Genomic DNA, 20,000 nt, shown 5'->3' on the forward strand with positions numbered 1-20,000 from the left:
AGCCTAATTATCTTGAAGTAGGATAGTTAAATCAACACTGCAATTTTTCCCACTGATGCATGATATGGCAGCTATCAGACATCAGGTATGAAATAGGCCTACTATGGTTAGCCTGGGTGTTTTCAAATACTTGTATAGTTTGTGTGGCAGCCTATCACCTGTCTGAGAAGATTTTTTTTATGGATATGGATAATAGGCTATGTTCTTAGTTTCTATGCCAGTGTATAACATTCAATTGAATTGAACTGAATTTTACTCTGATTTTATCAAATATTGTTGGATCCCATACAATAATTTTGCGGCGTCTTATTTTATGCGGCCCCTGAAAACCCATTGATTTTTCCATTCGGCCCTCTTGGTACTGAAGTTGAATAGCCCTGCACTAAGGTAACACACACACACACACACACACACACTGAGGCAGCATGAGGGAGTCCAGAGCGCCAGTGTGCTCTTACAGCTGGACCTGTGATACTACTATTGGAGGTGTGTGTGATTCTCATGCTTGTGTGTGTGTGTGTGTGTGTGTGTGCGCGTGTGTGTGTGTGTGTGTGCGTGTGTGTGTGTGTGTGTGTGCGCAGCAGTCTGAGGCGGTGGGAGCAGAGCAGGAGGCGGACGTGTCGGACTCTGATCTGGACGAGGAGGCAGCGCTGCAGTTCTACAGGGGTCTGGAGGAGGGACTCAAGCGCAAGCGCGGCGCCACAGCGCCCTCTACCTCTCAGGGGTGAGTACTGCAGCCACACAGCATCCTCACACACACCTGTTCAAGCCCTCTGACCAAAAATACATTGGAACCTGTTTTAAGCGACAGCTTGGTTTTGATGTCAACCAACTGCAACTTGGACTTAGCTGTCTGCTGCAGCAATTCATCTGCCTCCTTTGGCTAGGTGTGTGTGTGTGTGTGTGTGTGTGTGTGTGTTCTCAGTGTAATTGTGGAAATGATGTCCTTTCCCAGGGCTGCGGAGGATGAGGAGGCTGAAGATGAAGGCTTGGAAGGAGATGCCAAGAGACGCATTACTTACCAGGTACTGCAACTCACACACACACACACACACACACACACACACACACACACACACACACACACACACTCTCACAGACTCTACTCCTGGGTATGACTAGACTTTTTTGTTGATATTAACATGGAGATGTGAGTGTGTGTGTGAGTGTGTTGATGTGAGTGGGTGTGTGTGAGGGTGTTGATGTGAGTGAGTGTGTGTGAGTGTGTTGATGTGTATGAACACGGACACAACCAGAGTTGAGTGCAACAATGGTCCTGCAGCGCTAGTGGAAGTGAACTCTACACTCATGGCTGTGCAGCACTAGTGAACTCTACACTCATGGCTGTGCAGCACTAGTGAACTCTACACTCATGGCTGTGCAGCGCTAGTGAACTCTACACTCATGGCTGTGCAGCACTAGTGGAAGTGAACTCTACACTCATGGCTGTGCAGCACTAGTGAACTCTACACTCATGGCTGTGCAGCACTAGTGAACTCTACACTCATGGCTGTGCAGCGCTAGTGAACTCTACACTCATGGCTGTGCAGCACTAGTGAACTCTACACTCATGGCTGTGCAGCGCTAGTGAACTCTACACTCATGGCTGTGCAGCACTAGTGAACTCTACACTCATGGCTGTGCAGCACTAGTGAACTCTACACTCATGGCCGTGCCTGTCTTGTGTATCGGATCTGCACTCACATTTAACAGCTTCTTCCTTGGCCATACACATTTTATACCAGGGCTATGTACCAGGGCACACACACACACACACACACGCGGCTATGTCTCATCCCGCCTACTTTCGTCAGTGCACTGAGAATGTGCACTGACCACTTACTGCCGTAGTGCCCACTTTCGATGATTAGTACTGTCACAAAATCAACACTTTTGTTAACACACTTACAGGAAATGACAGGCGGAATGAACGTTACAAACGTGACGTGCTAGGTAGCTAGGTAGCATTAGCATGTAAGGTTATGTTAACTCTGACTCTCCCAATGATTGTTGGCTTTAGTCAGTGCTGGCATGTAATTAATGCATTAGACGACAGTAAACGTTTCGTTTTTCTGCTGTAATACCATAGAGTTAACACGTATAACGTGCTCATCCCAGTGGCTGGCTGGCTTAACATGCTAGGTAGCTAGGTAGCATTAACCTGTAACTTTTAGGCTAATTAACTCGCCAAATAATTATGTCGGCTTCAGCCAGTGAGGGACATGCAAGTGATGCATTAGACAACAGTACAATGTCTCGTTTTACCACCATTGCTTACATTTAAATGAAATAGAATCTATTCTAGTGGTAGAAGTAGGTGGAATGAGACATAGCCCAGTATACAGTATAGTGTAGTGTATGAGGAGTCTCTGGATTCTTCCGTTTGTTTATTTTATTGGTTTATTGTTTGTTGTTGTTTACATTTCTTGTGTGTGTTTGTGCCCCACAGATGGCCAAGAACAAAGGACTCACCCCCAAGAGGAAGAAGATCGACCGCAACCCTCGCGTCAAACACCGCGAGAAGTTCAGGAAGGCTCAAGTCCGCAGAAAGGGACAGGTATGTCACACACACACACTTACAGAAATCTGCAGTTGGAGTCTTTCACATTAACGCATCATCGTGACAGACACTTCTGTGTGTGTGTATGTATGTTCGAGGCTTGGAGGAGTTTTGCTGTGTGTGTTGGAGGCCTCTGTGTGTCCAAGATGTGTTTCTGAAGGGGGTGTGTGTGTGTGTGTGTGTGTGTGTTCCAGGTCCAGCAGGTCCAGAGGGAGATGACCCGCTACAGCGGAGAGATGTCTGGAATCCGGGCCGGCGTCAAGAAGAGCATCAAACTCAAGTAGCCCATCAGAACCAGACATGGAGACTCCTCTGTGTGTGTGTGTGTGTGTGTGTGTGTGTGTGTGTGTGTGTGTGTGTGTGTGTGTGTGTGTGTGTGTGCGCGTGCGTGTGTGTGTGCGCGTGCGTGTGTGTGTGCGCGTGCGTGTGTGTGTGTGTGCGTGTGTGTGTGTGTGTGTGTGTGTGTGTGTGTGTGTGTGTGTGTGTGTGTGTGTTAATGTTTACTGCGTGCGTGCGTTTGTTTACTGTGTGAACTTTGACCCCACCCTTTGTCTGCTCAGCTGTGTATTGCGTGTTGAGCTGCAGTTGGGTTCTCTGTAGTGATTGGACCATAAAGACCACGTGACCACCACCTCACTGCCTCAGGAGTTTACTTTGAGCCCACACCATACACACACACACCCCAACACTACCCTGAATACACACACACCCCAACACCACCCTGAATACACACACACACCCCAACACTAACCTGAATAATACACACACACCCCAACACTAACCTGAATACACACACACACACACGGCAACAGATCACAACACACAGCCAGGGCAGGAGTCAGCCTAGTTCAGCCATGTGCTGTAGGATGCAGTGTGTTCTGATATATAGAATGCAGTGTGTTGGTATACTGTAGGATGCAGTGTGTTGGTATGAAGCCGTGTAGGATACAGTATGCAGCCAAATAGAATACAGTGTGCATCCATATAGGATACAGTATGCAGCTGTGTAGGATACAGTATGCAGCCATATAGGATACAGTATGCAGCTGTGTAGGATACAGTATGCAGCTGTGTAGGATACAGTATGCAGCCATATAGGATACAGTATGCAGCTGTGTAGGATACAGTATGCAGCCATATAGGATACAGTATGCAGCCATATAGGATACAGTATGCAGCCATATAGGATACAGTATGCAGCCATATAGGATACAGTATGTAGCCAAATAGGATACAGTATGCAGCTGTGTAGGGTGTAGACTTTAGGCATATAGGATACAGTATGTTATGTTGGAATGCTGCCATTCCCACTGATAGTGTGTGTGTGTGGTCAACCCTGCGGAGGAAGTCCAAGGTTCTGGAATGAGCTGGACAGGATGAGTGTGTGTGTGTGTGTGTGTGTAGGGGTGACCAGAGAGGGAGCACATGGCCAGAGATGCCCTCTCCTCTCCACTCCACTAGGAGGCGCTGTGGTCAGTCCAGTGCAGTGCAGTGCAGTGCAGTAGTGTTGTGGCGAGCAGGCGGGCGGCTGGTCAGCCCTGCTGCATGAAGCTGCCCTCTCCTCTCCACTCCACTAGGAGGCGCTGTGGTCAGCCCTGCTGCATGAAGCTGCCCTCTCCTCTCCACTCCACTGGGGGGCGCTGTGGTCAGCCCTGCAGCATGAAGCTGGTGTGTGCGGCGGCCAGGTTGCCGACGATGCGCTCCTCGATCTCCACGTTGTTGAGCGCGTCGTCCTCGGAGACGCGCAGCTCGTGCTGCTGGTGGCGCGTCACCACGACGACGTAGCCGCGGCGCGTGTCCAGCACGTTGGCCACCACGGCCTGGTGACGGTAGCGTTCCAGCGCCCCCCGCGCCCGCTGCAGCAGGATGCCCGCGTCCGTCTCCAGCTTAAAGGAGACGATGAACGCCCGCGGAGCCCAGTCACACACCAGCGGGGACAGCATCTTGGGGACCATCTTCATACTGATCTACACACACACACACACACACACACACACACACACACCAGCGGAGACAGCATCTTAGGGACCATCTTCATACTGATCTATATACACACACACACACACACACACACACACACACACACACACACACACACACACACACACACACACACACCAGCGGAGACAGCATCTTAGGGACCATCTTCATACTGATCTACACACACACACACACACACACACACACACACCAGCGGAGACAGCATCTTAGGCACCATCTTCATAGAGATCTATATACACACACACACACACACACACACACACACACACACACACACACACACACACACACACACACCAGCGGAGACAGCATCTTAGGCACCATCTTCATACTGATCTACACACACACACACACACACACACACACACACACACACACACACCAGCGGAGACAGCATCTTAGGCACCATCTTCATACTGATCTACACACACACACACACACACACACACACACACCAGCGGAGACAGCATCTTAGGGACCATCTTCATACTGATCTACACACACACACACACACACACACACACACACACACCAGCGGAGACAGCATCTTAGGGACCATCTTCATACTGATCTACACACACACACACACACACACACACACCAGCGGGGACAGCATCTTAGGGACCATCTTCATACTGATCTACACACACACACACACACACACACACACACACACACACACACACACACACACACACACACACACCTGTTCCAAACATTCACAGTACACACTCCTGCTTTAAACACTCCCTGTATGCCAGTGAAGATGCAGCAGCAGCAGCAGCAGCCCACTCCATGACAGGGTTGGATGCCTCCTTCATCTCCCAGCCTGCCCTGACACACGCTAGTGCCAAAGGACCGCCTGCTACAGGACAGGTAGAACTCACCTGAAGCGGCCCGTTAGAAAGGACCGCCTGCTACAGGACAGGTAGAACTCACCTGAAGCGGCCCGTTAGAAAGGACCGCCTGCTACAGGACAGGTAGAACTCACCTGAAGCGGCCCGTTAGAAAGGACCAAAGGACCGTGTGTTACAGGTAGAACTCACCTGAAGCGGCCCGTTAGAAAGGACCAAAGGACCGTGTGTTACAGGTAGAACTCACCTGAAGCGGCCCGTTAGAAAGGACCAAAGGACCGTGTGTTACAGGTAGAACTCACCTGAAGCAGCCCGTTAGAAAGGACCAAAGGACCGTGTGTTACAGGTAGAACTCACCTGAAGCGGCCCGTTAGAAAGAACTAAAGGACCGTGTGTTACAGGTAGAACTCACCTGAAGCGGCCCGTTAGAAAGAACTAAAGGACCGTGTGTTACAGGTAGAACTCACCTGAAGCGGCCCGTTAGAAAGAACTAAAGGACCGTGTGTTACAGGTAGAACTCACCTGAAGCAGCCCGTTAGAAAGGACCAAAGGACCGTGTGTTACAGGTAGAACTCACCTGAAGCGGCCCGTTGGAAGACTGGATCTTGTGTTCTGGCATCTCGGACGCTGGGATGTAGAAATCGGACACGGCAGCAGCCAGATAGAACATGGCTTTAGAGCCTGCAGAGATAGAACATGGCTTTAGAACCTACACAGATAGAACACAGCTTTAGAAACTGCACAGATAGACCACGGCTTTAGAACCTGCACAGATAGAACACGGCTTTAGAGCCTGCACAGATAGAACATGGCTTTAGAGCCTGCAGAGATAGAACATGGCTTTAGAACCGGCACAGATAGAACATGACTTTAGAGCCTGCACAGATAGAACATGGCTTTAGAGCCTGTACAGATAGAACATGGCTTTAGAGCCTACAGATAGAACATGGCTTTAGAGCCTGCAAATATAGAACATGGCTTTAGAACCGGCACAGATAGAACATGGCTTTAGAGTCTGTGCAGAGAGGGACTCAGTGGCCAGTCTGGTTTACACCTGGAGCAACTCACTGACCATTGGTCACATGTGCAGCGGACACGGGAGCCTGCACTCCCTATTAGCAGCCCTGTCATGCTACAGGATTCCAGCTCTGCTGTTTTGAGTCTCTCAAATCTCTGTATGTTTGTGTGTTGTCTGGTTTGGGTGGTTGTGTATAGTTTGGGGCTTCTTGTTGTGTCTTGGTGGCTAGTTTGGGTAGGTGTCTAGTGTAGGCGAAGGCCTTGTTCTGTGTGAAGGGGGAATAAAGTGTGTCTAGTGTAGGCGAGGGCCTTGTTCTGTGTGAAGGGGGAATAAAGTGTCTAGTGCAGGCGAGGGCCTTGTTCTGTGTGAAGGGGGAATAAAGTGTTCTGTGTGAAGGGGGAATAAAGTGTACACATCTCAGATGCTCCACTCACCTATCCCGCTGAGGGCCTGCGCCGCCGCTTTGAGCAGGTGGAGGTAGTCGGACAGCGTGCTGAACTCCACCGGCAGCAGCAGGCCCGCCGCGCGCACCGCCTGGTAGCGCGTCAGCACCGCGGCGATGTTGGGCAGAGCGCTCTGATCCACCACCACCCGCGTAGACTCCGGTTCCGCGGTGAGCGCGTCCAGCAGGTTGGTGCCCGCGTAGAGCCGCGTGTAGGGGTACAGGGAGCGGTGCCGGTGCAGGAAGATCACCGCATAGCCCGCGTCCAGGAAGTACTCCGCTGAGGAGGCGCCCCTGCGGCCGCTGCTGAAGTTGTCTAAGAACCGGACCGTTCTGGACTCCAGAGGCACTTTGGTTCCACCCGAGGTGATGAGAACGACGCGGCGTCCAGCCGCTCCGTGACGCTCTGCAAACTCCGCCATCCGCCCCTTCAGCTCCTCCACTTGGGAGGGCACCGCGAACTCCTCCGCCAGACTGCCCTCCGTGGCGCCTGACACGGGCGGCTTGGCGTCTGCCATGTCCTGTCGACATAACACGACAGCGTAGAAGAGGTGACATCGCACACTTCAATTTATAAAATCTACACACAGTGATGACAAGCGAGTAAGTAGGCTAAAGTTCACAGACAAGTTCACAGCTCAAGGTGAACTTGAATTGAAAACACAGTGAAATGTCATACACTACAGCTCGAAGTTAACAGGTGACAACCGTCTAGAAATATCACTACGAAAATGAAACTTTTCACAAAGACGTTTACGAGCCAATCCCGTTCACCTAAACCATGCTAGCTTTCCACAAACAAGGAAGTCAGACTACAACGCTAACATTAGCCGCACATTTCGATGAGTGTACAAGGGCTCTTGCCATTTTCATCCAGTAACCATGTCCTTACTTGTTCGATGGATCAAGACCACGGCGCTGTCACTATAGTGTAGAACTGTTGATTCTCTTAGACACGTCAACCCTAAAAATAAGTTGGCTGAGCTATTTTGCTAGCTTTCTTGCTCTTGCTGCAACAACAGACCTGCTTCGGAAGTTTTCTCATTGCACGCCAGTGATGGATAGTGAAGTTTAATGTTACTCCTGCGATGGAGGGCGACCGTGCTGCCACCTTCTGTACTGGAGTTCAACCAGGACATAGTTACAACCACTGGGAGGCGCTATACACAACATTTACTTAGTGCCCTATATGTGGAGAGTATCGCCAACTCAAATCATGGGCGCCATCTTTACGACCAGAAGTGACGTCACGTACGTTCGTCTCAATGATGGTCAATAGGGCGAATATGACATGTTGAAACAAATAGCTTAACATCGTCATAAACACGCCTATAAATGTTATAATATGCATCACTATTCATTAAGATGTAAATGCTGTTGCAAATACGCTGCATTATACATTTTGAAAAAAATAGCAAAGACCAGATAAATAGTGATAAACGTTGCCTAGTTGGAGCCAGCTAGCTCTGAAAACGCCTACGAGGCGAACTTCGTTTATCCAATTTCTTACAGCAGTTAAATATTAGTCTGAGGAAACAACTTGAAATAAAGCAGTAAGAGAAAGCTGAAAGCTTCATTTTGGTGAAATAAGCCTGTTTAGGGCACAATGAATAACATCTTACCTTACTTAAGCCAGCAATCCCTACATGTTGCAGCAACTCTTTGAATCACTGTTAGATTTGACGTCTGACCTCCAGATTCAGGCATACAATGTATTTCGACCGTGCATGAGGCAAGACTAAAATATGCTATTTATTTTCTTTTTTATCAATAAGTATGTTGTTTCAATAGACTCTGGGACAGTAAAAGAAAATAGTTTTAATTGAACACATGTTATTTAAAAAATATATTATTATCATAAAGTTAGGCTATTATATAAAGTTATTATTATTACAAAAGCTACATGGAGGTCACCATTAGTTTGACCTCAAACTTTTCCGTTAAATAATAACTTACCCTTATGCACAAAACCTGCCAGACAATAATCACATTTTTCCCACTGCCATCACTCAATCTATTGGTAGGTGCCTTATGTATATTGTGGTGCTCTATAGTATGCATCTTCTGACTGCATACTACTGTATGTCTAATTGTTCCAACAGCTAATGCCAGTCAAATTCCTTGTAGATATACTTGGTCAATACAAGCTCATTCTGATACTAAAACACACAAACTTGCTAGGTTTTCAAAAATATTTTTCAATAAAATATATTTCCATTTATTATAATCAAATTAAATAATCAAAGACAACAATTTCTGACTTGTGTAACAAACATTTACAAGATCATCAGAATCTAGGCCTATATGAAATGCAATATAAGCATGAGGGATGAGGATGAGAGATCTCCATGTACTCTTTTCGGGTGTCACATTGTTGTCCTCCACCAAGTCCATCCCTTCATGGTCCTTTACATGGCCTGATTAGATGACATGGAGTTGATCAGCTGTCTGCGGTGTCCTCCCCTCAGACCAATTGTACCTTTGTTCTCGTCCTGCATGTAAAATAATGAAACTCTTGTCATTAAATGGGTAGATGTACATAAAAATACCACTATTTCTACCACTGTAGTAAGGACTGCTCTTCTAAAAAATCTGAAATGTGCACAGGTTGTCATTAAATGTGTATGCTTCTACACCACACTCGTTATCTGTCGCGCACTCTCTCACACACACCCACAAAACATGGGACACAAAGGGAGCAGACCGTGAATCTCCTCTCTCAGCCTCAGACTTGGATAATACAAGGCAGTACCATTTAACACCACACACGCTACATCCTCCTAATCATTTTACTAATGACATCATAGCAAAGTGTACCTGAGAAACTGCAACTAAGTGCCTTAATTAACCAAAAATATAAACATAATAATGTTAATGGTAGAACACGATGAAGAAAGGAAGCTGTTGTTTATCTTGACTTAAATTGATCCAGCTGAGGAAAGCACTTGTTCTTTGGAAGGAATTTCAATTTGTCTGAATGCAATATTGACACCGATCACATACCCTGTCTGTGTATAGTGTATTGTGCACACTGTGGTGGAGACTTGGGTCCATGTTGGGTCCATGTTGACTGGGCTGATTTGGTGATGAGGGGTGTCAGGCATCAGGGGAAAGGTGCTGAAGCAAGGAGCAGCAGCAGTAGCCTACAGGATCTTGAGGATGTTGAGGCGACGGGGCAGGGACCTTGAATCAGCAGACAGCTGTATCCCTCTTACTTCACCAGCCACTGACTCTTCTCTACCTTCATCTAAAATAATGAAAAAGACAAAGAGGGAGCATATTATTTACTATGATATCATACAGACATAATTCATCACCTTAAACCATGATTCAATAAAGCATGGCACACTCACTAGAGGGCTGACAGATTGAAGTATAGCCTACACAACCAGTGTAGAGCTGAAGTCTGTATTGACACCACTTAATAATTCGTGATTAGCACACCACCTACCAAGTTTGACAGATAGCTAGCAAACCATATCTTCAAACTATGCTGTGTATTTCAACAGATTTATTTGGACAATACTGTGCCTAGGCTACTGGTAAAGTTTCTAACAACGTTGATAGAAAGACTAGCTAACTTGCAAACTGCAATTATCCGACCAGCTATTTCAGTCAAGCAGGAGGACATTCTTAAAATAGGCAAACAAGACGTTGTCTTATTTTGCTCGACAAGAAAGAAAATGCAAAACTAACAAGTTTATCAATGATTACAGATCGCTATGTTACCTGCTAAGCAGCTGTAGCACTATTATTAACACACACGACACAACACTACGTACTGGCTGCTTGTCTTAATAGCCACTTTAGTGCTTCAAAAACGCAAAAATGCAAGGAAATTAAGACCATAAATGATAACAGTATGAGATGAAAAACCTTATTTACCAGAGTTGTTCCAACCGTTTTCCTTTTAGACAAGGTTAAGACGAACGATGTATGATGTATTCGCTGCTCCTCCAGAAGTGGCATCTCTCCGGGTAGTTAGAAACAAAATCCGTGCTGCAAATGTCTTAACAAGTCTTATCACTAAAAATGCTTATGACGTAAACGTTATAATGTTAACGTTATCAGAAAAGTTTCCAGTGAGAAAATGGGTCGCTGTATGGTGAAGATATTAAGACTTAATGCCAACGATACTCAAACACTGCCATCTGAAAGCATTAGAAAGCATTCTAGTCAAAAGTGCTTTTGGTAGTAAAAATGGCGTCCATAAAACACGTGACCACCTCTGAACCAATCCTTGGCAGAACTGCTCTGAACATTCCAAACACAGTTGGCGGTACTCTCCACATATAGGGCACTACATTTACTTAGTGCCCTATATGTGGAGAGTACCGCCAACTGTGTTTGGAATGTTCAGAGCAGTTCTGCCAAGGATTGGTTCAGAGGTGGTCACGTGTTTTATGGACGCCATTTTTACTACCAAAAGCACTTTTGACTAGAATGCTTTCTAATGCTTTCAGATGGCAGTGTTTGAGTATCGTTGGCATTAAGTCTTAATATCTTCACCATACAGCGACCCATTTTCTCACTGGAAACTTTTCTGATAACGTTAACATTATAACGTTTACGTCATAAGCATTGTTAGTGATAAGACTTGTTAAGACATTTGCAGCACGGATTTTGTTTCTAACTACCCGGAGAGATGCCACTTCTGGAGGAGCAGCGAATACATCATACATCGTTCGTCTTAACTTTGTCTAAAAGGAAAACGGTTGGAACAACTCTGGTAAATAAGGTTTTTCATCTCATACTGTTATCATTTATGGTCTTAATTTCCTTGCATTTTTGCGTTTTTGAAGCACTAAAGTGGCTATTAAGACAAGCAGCCAGTACGTAGTGTTGTGTCGTGTGTGTTAATAATAGTGCTACAGCTGCTTAGCAGGTAACATAGCGATCTGTAATCATTGATAAACTTGTTAGTTTTGCATTTTCTTTCTTGTCGAGCAAAATAAGACAACGTCTTGTTTGCCTATTTTAAGAATGTCCTCCTGCTTGACTGAAATAGCTGGTCGGATAATTGCAGTTTGCAAGTTAGCTAGTCTTTCTATCAACGTTGTTAGAAACTTTACCAGTAGCCTAGGCACAGTATTGTCCAAATAAATCTGTTGAAATACACAGCATAGTTTGAAGATATGGTTTGCTAGCTATCTGTCAAACTTGGTAGGTGGTGTGCTAATCACGAATTATTAAGTGGTGTCAACACAGACTTCAGCTCTACACTGGTTGTGTAGGCTATACTTCAATCTGTCAGCCCTCTAATGAGTGTGCCATGCTTTATTGAATCATGGTTTAAGGTGATGAATTATGTCTGTATTATATCATAGTAAATAATATGCTCCCTCTTTGTCTTTTTCATTATTTTAGATGAAGGTAGAGAAGAGTCAGTGGCTGGTGAAGTAAGAGGGATACAGCTGTCTGCTGATTCAAGGTCCCTGCCCCGTCGCCTCAACATCCTCAAGATCCTGTAGGCTACTGCTGCTGCTCCTTGCTTCAGCAACTTTCCCCTGATGCCTGACACCCCTCATCACCAAATCAGCCCAGTCAACATGGACCCAACATGGACCCAAGTCTCCACCACAGTGTGCACAATACACTATACACAGACAGGGTATGTGATCGGTGTCAATATTGCATTCAGACAAATTGAAATTCCTTCCAAAGAACAAGTGCTTTCCTCAGCTGGATCAATTTAAGTCAAGATAAACAACAGCTTCCTTTCTTCATCGTGTTCTACCATTAACATTATTATGTTTATATTTTTGGTTAATTAAGGCACTTAGTTGCAGTTTCTCAGGTACACTTTGCTATGATGTCATTAGTAAAATTATTAGGAGGATGTAGCGTGTGTGGTGTTAAATGGCACTGCCTTGTATTATCCAAGTCTGAGGCTGAGAGAGGAGATTCACGGTCTGCTCCCTTTGTGTCCCATGTTTTGTGGGTGTGTGTGAGAGAGTGCGCGACAGATAACGAGTGTGGTGTAGAAGCATACACATTTAATGACAACCTGTGCACATTTCAGATTTTTTAGAAGAGCAGTCCTTACTACAGTGGTAGAAATAGTGGTATTTTTATGTACATCTACCCATTTAATGACAAGAGTTTCATTATTTTACATGCAGGACGAGAACAAAGGTACAATTGGTCTGAGGGGAGGACACCGCAGACAGCTGATCAACTCCATGTCATCTAATCAGGCCATGTAAAGGACCATGAAGGGATGGACTTGGTGGAGGACAACAATGTGACACCCGAAAAGAGTACATGGAGATCTCTCATCCTCATCCCTCATGCTTATATTGCATTTCATATAGGCCTAGATTCTGATGGTCTTGTAAATGTTTGTTACACAAGTCAGAAATTGTTGTCTTTGATTATTTAATTTGATTATAATAAATGGAAATATATTTTATTGAAAAATATTTTTGAAAACCTAGCAAGTTTGTGTGTTTTAGTATCAGAATGAGCTTGTATTGACCAAGTATATCTACAAGGAATTTGACTGGCATTAGCTGTTGGAACAATTAGACATACAGTAGTATGCAGTCAGAAGATGCATACTATAGAGCACCACAATATACATAAGGCACCTACCAATAGATTGAGTGATGGCAGTGGGAAAAATGTGATTATTGTCTGGCAGGTTTTGTGCATAAGGGTAAGTTATTATTTAACGGAAAAGTTTGAGGTCAAACTAATGGTGACCTCCATGTAGCTTTTGTAATAATAATAACTTTATATAATAATAGCCTAACTTTATGATAATAATATATTTTTTAAATAACATGTGTTCAATTAAAACTATTTTCTTTTACTGTCCCAGAGTCTATTGAAACAACATACTTATTGATAAAAAAGAAAATAAATAGCATATTTTAGTCTTGCCTCATGCACGGTCGAAATACATTGTATGCCTGAATCTGGAGGTCAGACGTCAAATCTAACAGTGATTCAAAGAGTTGCTGCAACATGTAGGGATCGCTGGCTTAAGTAAGGTAAGATGTTATTCATTGTGCCCTAAACAGGCTTATTTCACCAAAATGAAGCTTTCAGCTTTCTCTTACTGCTTTATTTCAAGTTGTTTCCTCAGACTAATATTTAACTGCTGTAAGAAATTGGATAAACGAAGTTCGCCTCGAGGCGTTTTCAGAGCTAGCTGGCTCCAACTAGGCAACGTTTATCACTATTTATCTGGTCTTTGCTAATTTTTTCAAAATGTATAATGCAGCGTATTTGCAACAGCATTTACATCTTAATGAATAGTGATGCATATTATAACATTTATAGGCTTGTTTATGACGATGTTAAGCTATTTGTTTCAACATGTCATATTCGCCCTATTGACCATCATTGAGACGAACGTACGTGACGTCACTTCTGGTCGTAAAGATGGCGCCCATGATTTGAGTTGGCGATACTCTCCACATATAGGGCACTACATTTACTCTGCATTTTTTACAAGGCCTCGTCCTTCTCATTGTTCAGGTCAAATCTCACCAGAGTCTTGCCTTACTTGCACCCTAAGACCTAAGCGAGAGGTCTGAAGTGTCTCAGGCTTAAGAATGTGGTATGCTCCTCAGTGAACATTTGCGTGTGTCAAAGATGTGCGTTTCACGTGCGGCCCCAACTGCTGGGGAGCGCACACACAAACCCTCCACACACGCGCTGTGTGTGTGTGTGTGTGTGTGTGTGTGTGTGTGTGTGTGTGTGTGTGTGTGTGTGTGTGTGTGTGTGTGTGTGTGTGTGTGTGTGTGTGTGTGTGTGTGTGTGGGGTAGACTCGGGAGCACACACAAACCCTCCACATACGCGCTGTGTGTGTGGGGTAGACTCGGTAGCACACACAAACCCTCCACACACGCGCTGTGTGTGTGTGTGTGTGTGTGTGTGGGGTAGACTCGGTAGCACACACAAACCCTCCACATACGCGCTGTGTGTGTGGGGTAGACTCGGTAGCACACACAAACCCTCCACATACGCGCTGTGTGTGTGGGGTAGACTCGGTAGCACACACAAACCCTCCACATACGCGCTGTGTGTGTGGGGTAGACTCGGTAGCACACACAGACCCTCCACACACGCGCTGTGTGTGTGTGTGTGTGTGTGTGTGTGTGTGTGTGTGCGTGCGTGGGGTAGACTCGGGAGCACACACAGACCCTCCACATACGCGCTGTGTGTGTGTGTGTGTGTGTGTGTGTGTGTGTGTATGTGTGTGTGTGTGTGTGTGTGTGCGTGCGTGGGGTAGACTCGGGAGCACACACAAACCCTCCACATACGCGCTGTGTGTGTGGGGTAGACTCGGTAGCACACACAGACCCTCCACATACGCGCTGTGTGTGTGTGTGTGTGTGTGTGTGTGGGGTAGACTCGGTAGCACACACAAACCCTCCACACACACGCTGTGTGTGTGTGTGTGTGTGTGCGTGGGGTAGACTCGGTAGCATGTCACAGACGTAAGGGTCCCTTCTTTAAACTCAAAGTTTGAGTAGTTTAGGCCTCCAGAAAAACAAACAAACATTTGTTTAAACATGATAATTCATGCTCATTACAAGACTATGTAATCAATGTTATAAATCAAATGTATGATTCATCAAAGGTTTCATCTTACTGTTATGGCTGCTCACCAGTTCACCATAGAGCATAAACTTCAAGGTTCAAGAGTCAAGACATGTGTTTGTGATAGATAGATGGTGGTTGGCGGTATTTTTGTTACAGGGTGTAGCTCAATCCAGTGAAGAAATACAATAATAATAATTATCATGGTAATAATAATAATAATGATAATAATAATAATAATAATAATAATAATAATAATAATGATAATAATAACAATAAATAAAAATGATTTTCATACAAAAAATTGAATAAAATAAATATTTCAGTTTGATTGTATTATTGCTGAAGGGTAGAAGCTGTTTTTGAAATGTGGTTTCAGTCCTTATGGATCTGTGCATTGTCCAGAGGAGAGAAGCTGGAAGTGGTGGTTTGGGTGTGAGAGGGGTGATAGGGGTGGGAGAGGGGTGATAGGGGTGGGAGAGGGGTAATAGGGGTGAGAGAGGGGTGATAGGGGTGAGAGAGGGGTGAGAGAGGGGTGATAGGGGTGATAGGGGTGGGAGAGGGGTGATAGGGGGGTGAGAGGGGTGATAGGGGGGTGATAGGGGGGTGGGAGAGGGGTGATAGGGGTGAGAGAGGGGTGATAGGGGGGTGATAGGGGGGTGAGAGAGGGGTGATAGGGGGGTGATAGGGGGGTGAGAGAGGGGTGATAGAGGGGTAATAGGGGTGGGAGAGGGGTGATAGGGGTGGGAGAGGGGTGAGAGAGGGGTGATAGGGGGGTGATAGGGGGGTGAGAGAGGGGTAATAGGGGTGGGAGAGGGGTGATAGGGGGGTGAGAGGGGTCTCTTGATTTTGGAAGTGAGGGAACATAGAGCTGTAAGCCTGCAGCAATAATAAAATGGGCGTTGCAACAACTTACTCCCAAACTGACCAAAGGTCAGGAGAGGACACTTTAATATAGCCTGCTATAAAAGCGTGCCAATCAGCGCTGGGTGTCACTTAAGTAGCCTACTCATGGTTAGCATGACCTGCTGGATGAAGCTCCGCAGTCTCTCAGTTCTAGCTTTGAAGCGATACTTTCCAGAGGGAAGCCATTATAAAAAGTAAACATATGCTACTACTGTTGTTGTTGTTGTTATTGTTGTTGTTGTTGTTGTTATGATGATGAAATTCAAGCTTGTTTGTTAGGTCTTATTCGAAACAAATGTAAGATAGAGGCTAGTACTGAATGTCTGATGGCACTAGGTAATGTTGCTGTCTACAGTAAACTGATGCGCTGCGTGATACAGACTAACATTGCGTCGTTCTTCGGCTGATGCCTAAAAGTAGTTCCGGAGTTTGAGAGCAGCGCGGAGCGGGCGTGCAGTTCCCGGATGTTGGATGGTGAGAGAAAGGCGAACTGGAAAGGCGGAGAAGCCGAGGGACGCCACGGACTCACCGGCTAGGGGACAGCGGCCAGAGCCCACCGACAACGGACGCCAGAGACTCTTTAACTGACAGAAAGGAAACTTTTCCCGTTATTAAACAGGAGATAGGGGAGGGACACCTACCTAACTCCACCTGGACTGATCCCGAACAGCAAGACTGCCAGTTGACACAGCCAGGGTAAGTGTAACGTTAGCGTTCAGGGGGATTGAAGTTGAAGTGAGGCCCGTGAAATGGACGACTTTCAGGCGGAGGTGGGTCTCACTGAAGTGTTGGGGATTGAATGTGGATGACAGGCCTCAAGAGTTTCAGAGTAGGGCAGATGGGGACACCACAGGTAACGTTAACGTTATGGTTTCAGCTAAAACCTCAGTTAACTTACCTGCGCTTGCCAGACAACTATTTTTCAGTTAGCTGTGAATGTTATACGTCTAGCAAACGTTAGTTAACGTTAGCGCTCTGGTAATTTACAACTCCAGCAACGTTAGATGGGTGGCTTTTTTACAGACAACTTAGCGCGTTTTGGCGTTTGCGGTAAAACCTAAATCCTGTTGGCGAAATTATGTCAAATATAGCTGGCTAGCTACAGTTAGCCAGCTAACCTAGCTGACGAGTTAAATGATATTGTCGTATTGATAGCTTGACATAGCATATGTCGATGTTGATTTGCTGTCTGAAAGGCAGTTGTCTGTTGATCGTCTGTTGTAACGTTACTGCTAATGACATTTGTTTGTGTATTTTCACATTGACCGTTGTTAGCTAAATGTAACCGTTAGTTTGTAGATCAGCTAACGTTAACGTTAGCAAGTAATTTTGGTGAGTGCGCTTTAACGTAACGTTACGTTACAATTGACAGTTGCTTACTAGCCAGCCTCATACACACCTTGTAGCTCACGCTTTGTGAGACTGGAAACCATATAGATAACGTTACCTGGCTGTCTGGCTTTTCTTTCGTCGATGTCTGCGGCAGCAAGACAGTGTAACATTAGTATTATTTCAACAAGATTGTTAGCACACCGAATATGCTCCCGTGGTGGGAAACTAGGGCTAACGTTAACGTTTGCAAACCCTAATTAAGTTAGGTCGCGAAGCTGGCCAGATCATTGCTAGCTAGCCCCTTTTCACTAGCTTGCTCGTGCGTGTCATGTTTCCCGGTGGAAAAGCAACATTGCAAAGTTGAACAGTCTTCAGTGGCGACGGCATACGGCTGCCGAAATGACAGACTTAGTTCGAAATAAGGCTGTTTGGTGGTGTTTTTTTTGTCTGTGTGAGATTGGTAGCTTGTTAGCTCCAGTCGGATAGCTACTGCAAGAATAGACACCGACCGTCTCGTCATCAGCTGGTGGAATGCGCCCCGCTGTCTGTCAGTCGTATGCTCATTGGCTCGGTGGGATTTTCCCTGTTTTTCAGCAGTAACGGTATGCCTACATGCGATACTAAATGGTGGAATTAGTTTGGAAGAACATGCACACACGATTCCTGTGGAGAGGCGTGGTGCTATGCTGTCGGCAACGTTATAGTTATTTATTTATTCTGGTCATTGACATTCCAACAAAACCGACGCCAGCGACGCCCCCTTTTCGCGGGAATTCGGTCTGCGCACCTGAGCTAATGTCCTCACTGGTTTGCAACTCAGTAAACTTTCCTTAATTATTTTCCAAGGCAGGAGAAACGCACTCCTAATTGTGTATTGGAGAAACGATCTGGCTTCAATTTCTGTCCAAAGTGCAGTCCAAAGGTGTAAATGGGGTTCTGTAATTCGGCATACACCGACGGCCAAATGTGTTTACCTACCAGTCAAATATGTGTGACCCCTTCTGTTAGTAAACGAAATGTATGTGCGGAGTATTTAAGCTCTCTTTGCTGTTTCGGCTGTCAGGGGAAGATGGCAAGTTTAAGATCAATATTGTCATTACAGTGTGTGGCGCGAAATACGGGTGTTAACTGGTGCCTTGTGCGTCTGGCATCCCTGCCGCCTGGCGTGAAGAGAAAATAATTGAACTATTATTAACTTGTTACAACATGTCTGCGCGTTGCCATGTTGAAAGCCTTGTCTGTGCAGAGCGCGGCCGAGTGAACGCACCGCCGACTTGAGTTGTGTGTGTTTTTATGACCGAGGCGATGAAGGTTTCGTCGCGGAGCGAGATGAAATGTCTGGGTGCGTGGGGTGCATTGGGCGCGTTGGGCGCGTTGGACTACCGCTACATCTCCGAGGGCTCCAATGAAAGCCTGACGACGAAATACCTGGAAAGAATGTAGCGCTGGAATGCGCGGCATGTAATGTCATATTCAGAGCCGGTCGGGAGGAGATTCGCCTCCACCGCGGACCCTCCGCAAGCGTCTACGCTGAAGTGAGCGAGCGCGGTTGCCTTCCTGTGTGTGTGCGCGCAAGACCTGTGGACGCGTTCCATGTCACGGCTACGCAGAAGTGACGCGGGAGCCGCGTTCGGCAGCTCCGCTATGGCGGTGAGTTTGCTGTGGCAACAGAAGTGACACTTTTCACCAAACCTGGTTACAGGAACCGCAGAGAGCGAGGCTGAAACAGTGTGACCTCATCGCGAGCTGGGGCTCTCCCTGTCACAGCCTCTAGCGCCCGTGTGTGACGTAGGAGTGTGTGTCAGGGTGTTTCTCCCTGCTGCAAGAGTTGAGTGTTGAGAAACTGCAGACACACACACACACACACACACACACAAATACATATACATACAGCATGTCCCTTCAGTGTTGCTATGCAGATACAGGTGCCTCACATACTCACACTCAGACCACATCTGTGTGGTGTTGCAGTCAGAAGCAACTTACACACACACACACACACACACACACGGGGCAGGGGAGAAAGGTGTGGAGTGCAGCTCAGAAGGTGATCCTGATCTGATCAAAGATCCAGCTTTGACACATAATTTCCACAAACTGGTCACACTAATAGTCATGCGACTTGGGACAGCCTTACGCTTCCCACTTACTGGCCCTCATACCAGGGCTTCCTTTTTACACACACACACACACACACACACACACACACGTGCCCTGTCTTGTCCCTGCAGTAGCACATTGTCAGTATGTAGGGCTGAGGGGGCGTGTCCAGCCGTGCCCCATCACCAGTTCAGCTTGGCCAGTTTAATCACACACACACACACACACACACA

General features: G+C 46.2%; 3 protein-coding genes and 2 long non-coding RNA genes across 6 annotated transcripts in view; 3 read left to right on the forward strand and 2 right to left on the reverse strand.

Annotated features, from left to right (window-relative positions):
- utp3 (UTP3 small subunit processome component) overlaps positions 1–3,191 on the forward strand; it is a 12,193-nt gene extending 9,002 nt beyond the window's left edge. Inside the window, exons 13-16 of the mRNA XM_062545180.1 lie at positions 582–724; positions 956–1,025; positions 2,450–2,557; positions 2,755–3,191. Coding sequence (XP_062401164.1) covers positions 582–724; positions 956–1,025; positions 2,450–2,557; positions 2,755–2,844 — 411 coding nt within the window. The 3' untranslated portion in view covers positions 2,845–3,191. The remainder of the gene's footprint in view (positions 1–581; positions 725–955; positions 1,026–2,449; positions 2,558–2,754) is intronic.
- ppcs (phosphopantothenoylcysteine synthetase) lies at positions 3,181–7,941 on the reverse strand. The gene is made up of 4 exons (XM_062545181.1): positions 7,768–7,941; positions 6,868–7,396; positions 5,993–6,096; positions 3,181–4,527 (listed from the first exon to the last, which is right to left on the reverse strand). The coding sequence occupies exons 2-4, from the start codon at positions 7,391–7,393 to the stop codon at positions 4,207–4,209; spliced, it is 951 nt and encodes a 316-aa protein (XP_062401165.1). The 5' UTR covers positions 7,394–7,396; positions 7,768–7,941; the 3' UTR covers positions 3,181–4,206.
- Positions 7,942–9,167: 1,226 nt separating this feature from the next.
- Positions 9,168–11,114, reverse strand: LOC134092373 (uncharacterized). Its single transcript, XR_009940216.1, has 3 exons — positions 10,761–11,114; positions 9,879–10,122; positions 9,168–9,367 (listed from the first exon to the last, which is right to left on the reverse strand). It is a non-coding gene; the product is annotated as an uncharacterized LOC134092373 (long non-coding RNA).
- A 436-nt stretch (positions 11,115–11,550) lies between these two features.
- Positions 11,551–13,702, forward strand: LOC134092374 (uncharacterized). The gene is made up of 3 exons (XR_009940217.1): positions 11,551–11,604; positions 12,243–12,486; positions 12,998–13,702. It is a non-coding gene; the product is annotated as an uncharacterized LOC134092374 (long non-coding RNA).
- Positions 13,703–16,813: 3,111 nt separating this feature from the next.
- The window catches only part of foxj3 (forkhead box J3), an 89,035-nt gene continuing 85,848 nt past the window's right edge, over positions 16,814–20,000 (forward strand). For both annotated transcript variants that reach the window (XM_062545183.1, XM_062545184.1), the window contains exon 1: positions 16,814–17,031. The gene's annotated coding sequence lies outside the window, so the exon portion shown is untranslated. The remainder of the gene's footprint in view (positions 17,032–20,000) is intronic.

The sequence above is a fragment of the Sardina pilchardus genome, chromosome 9 (genome assembly GCF_963854185.1).
Source record: "Sardina pilchardus chromosome 9, fSarPil1.1, whole genome shotgun sequence".
NCBI lineage: Eukaryota > Metazoa > Chordata > Actinopteri > Clupeiformes > Clupeidae > Sardina > Sardina pilchardus.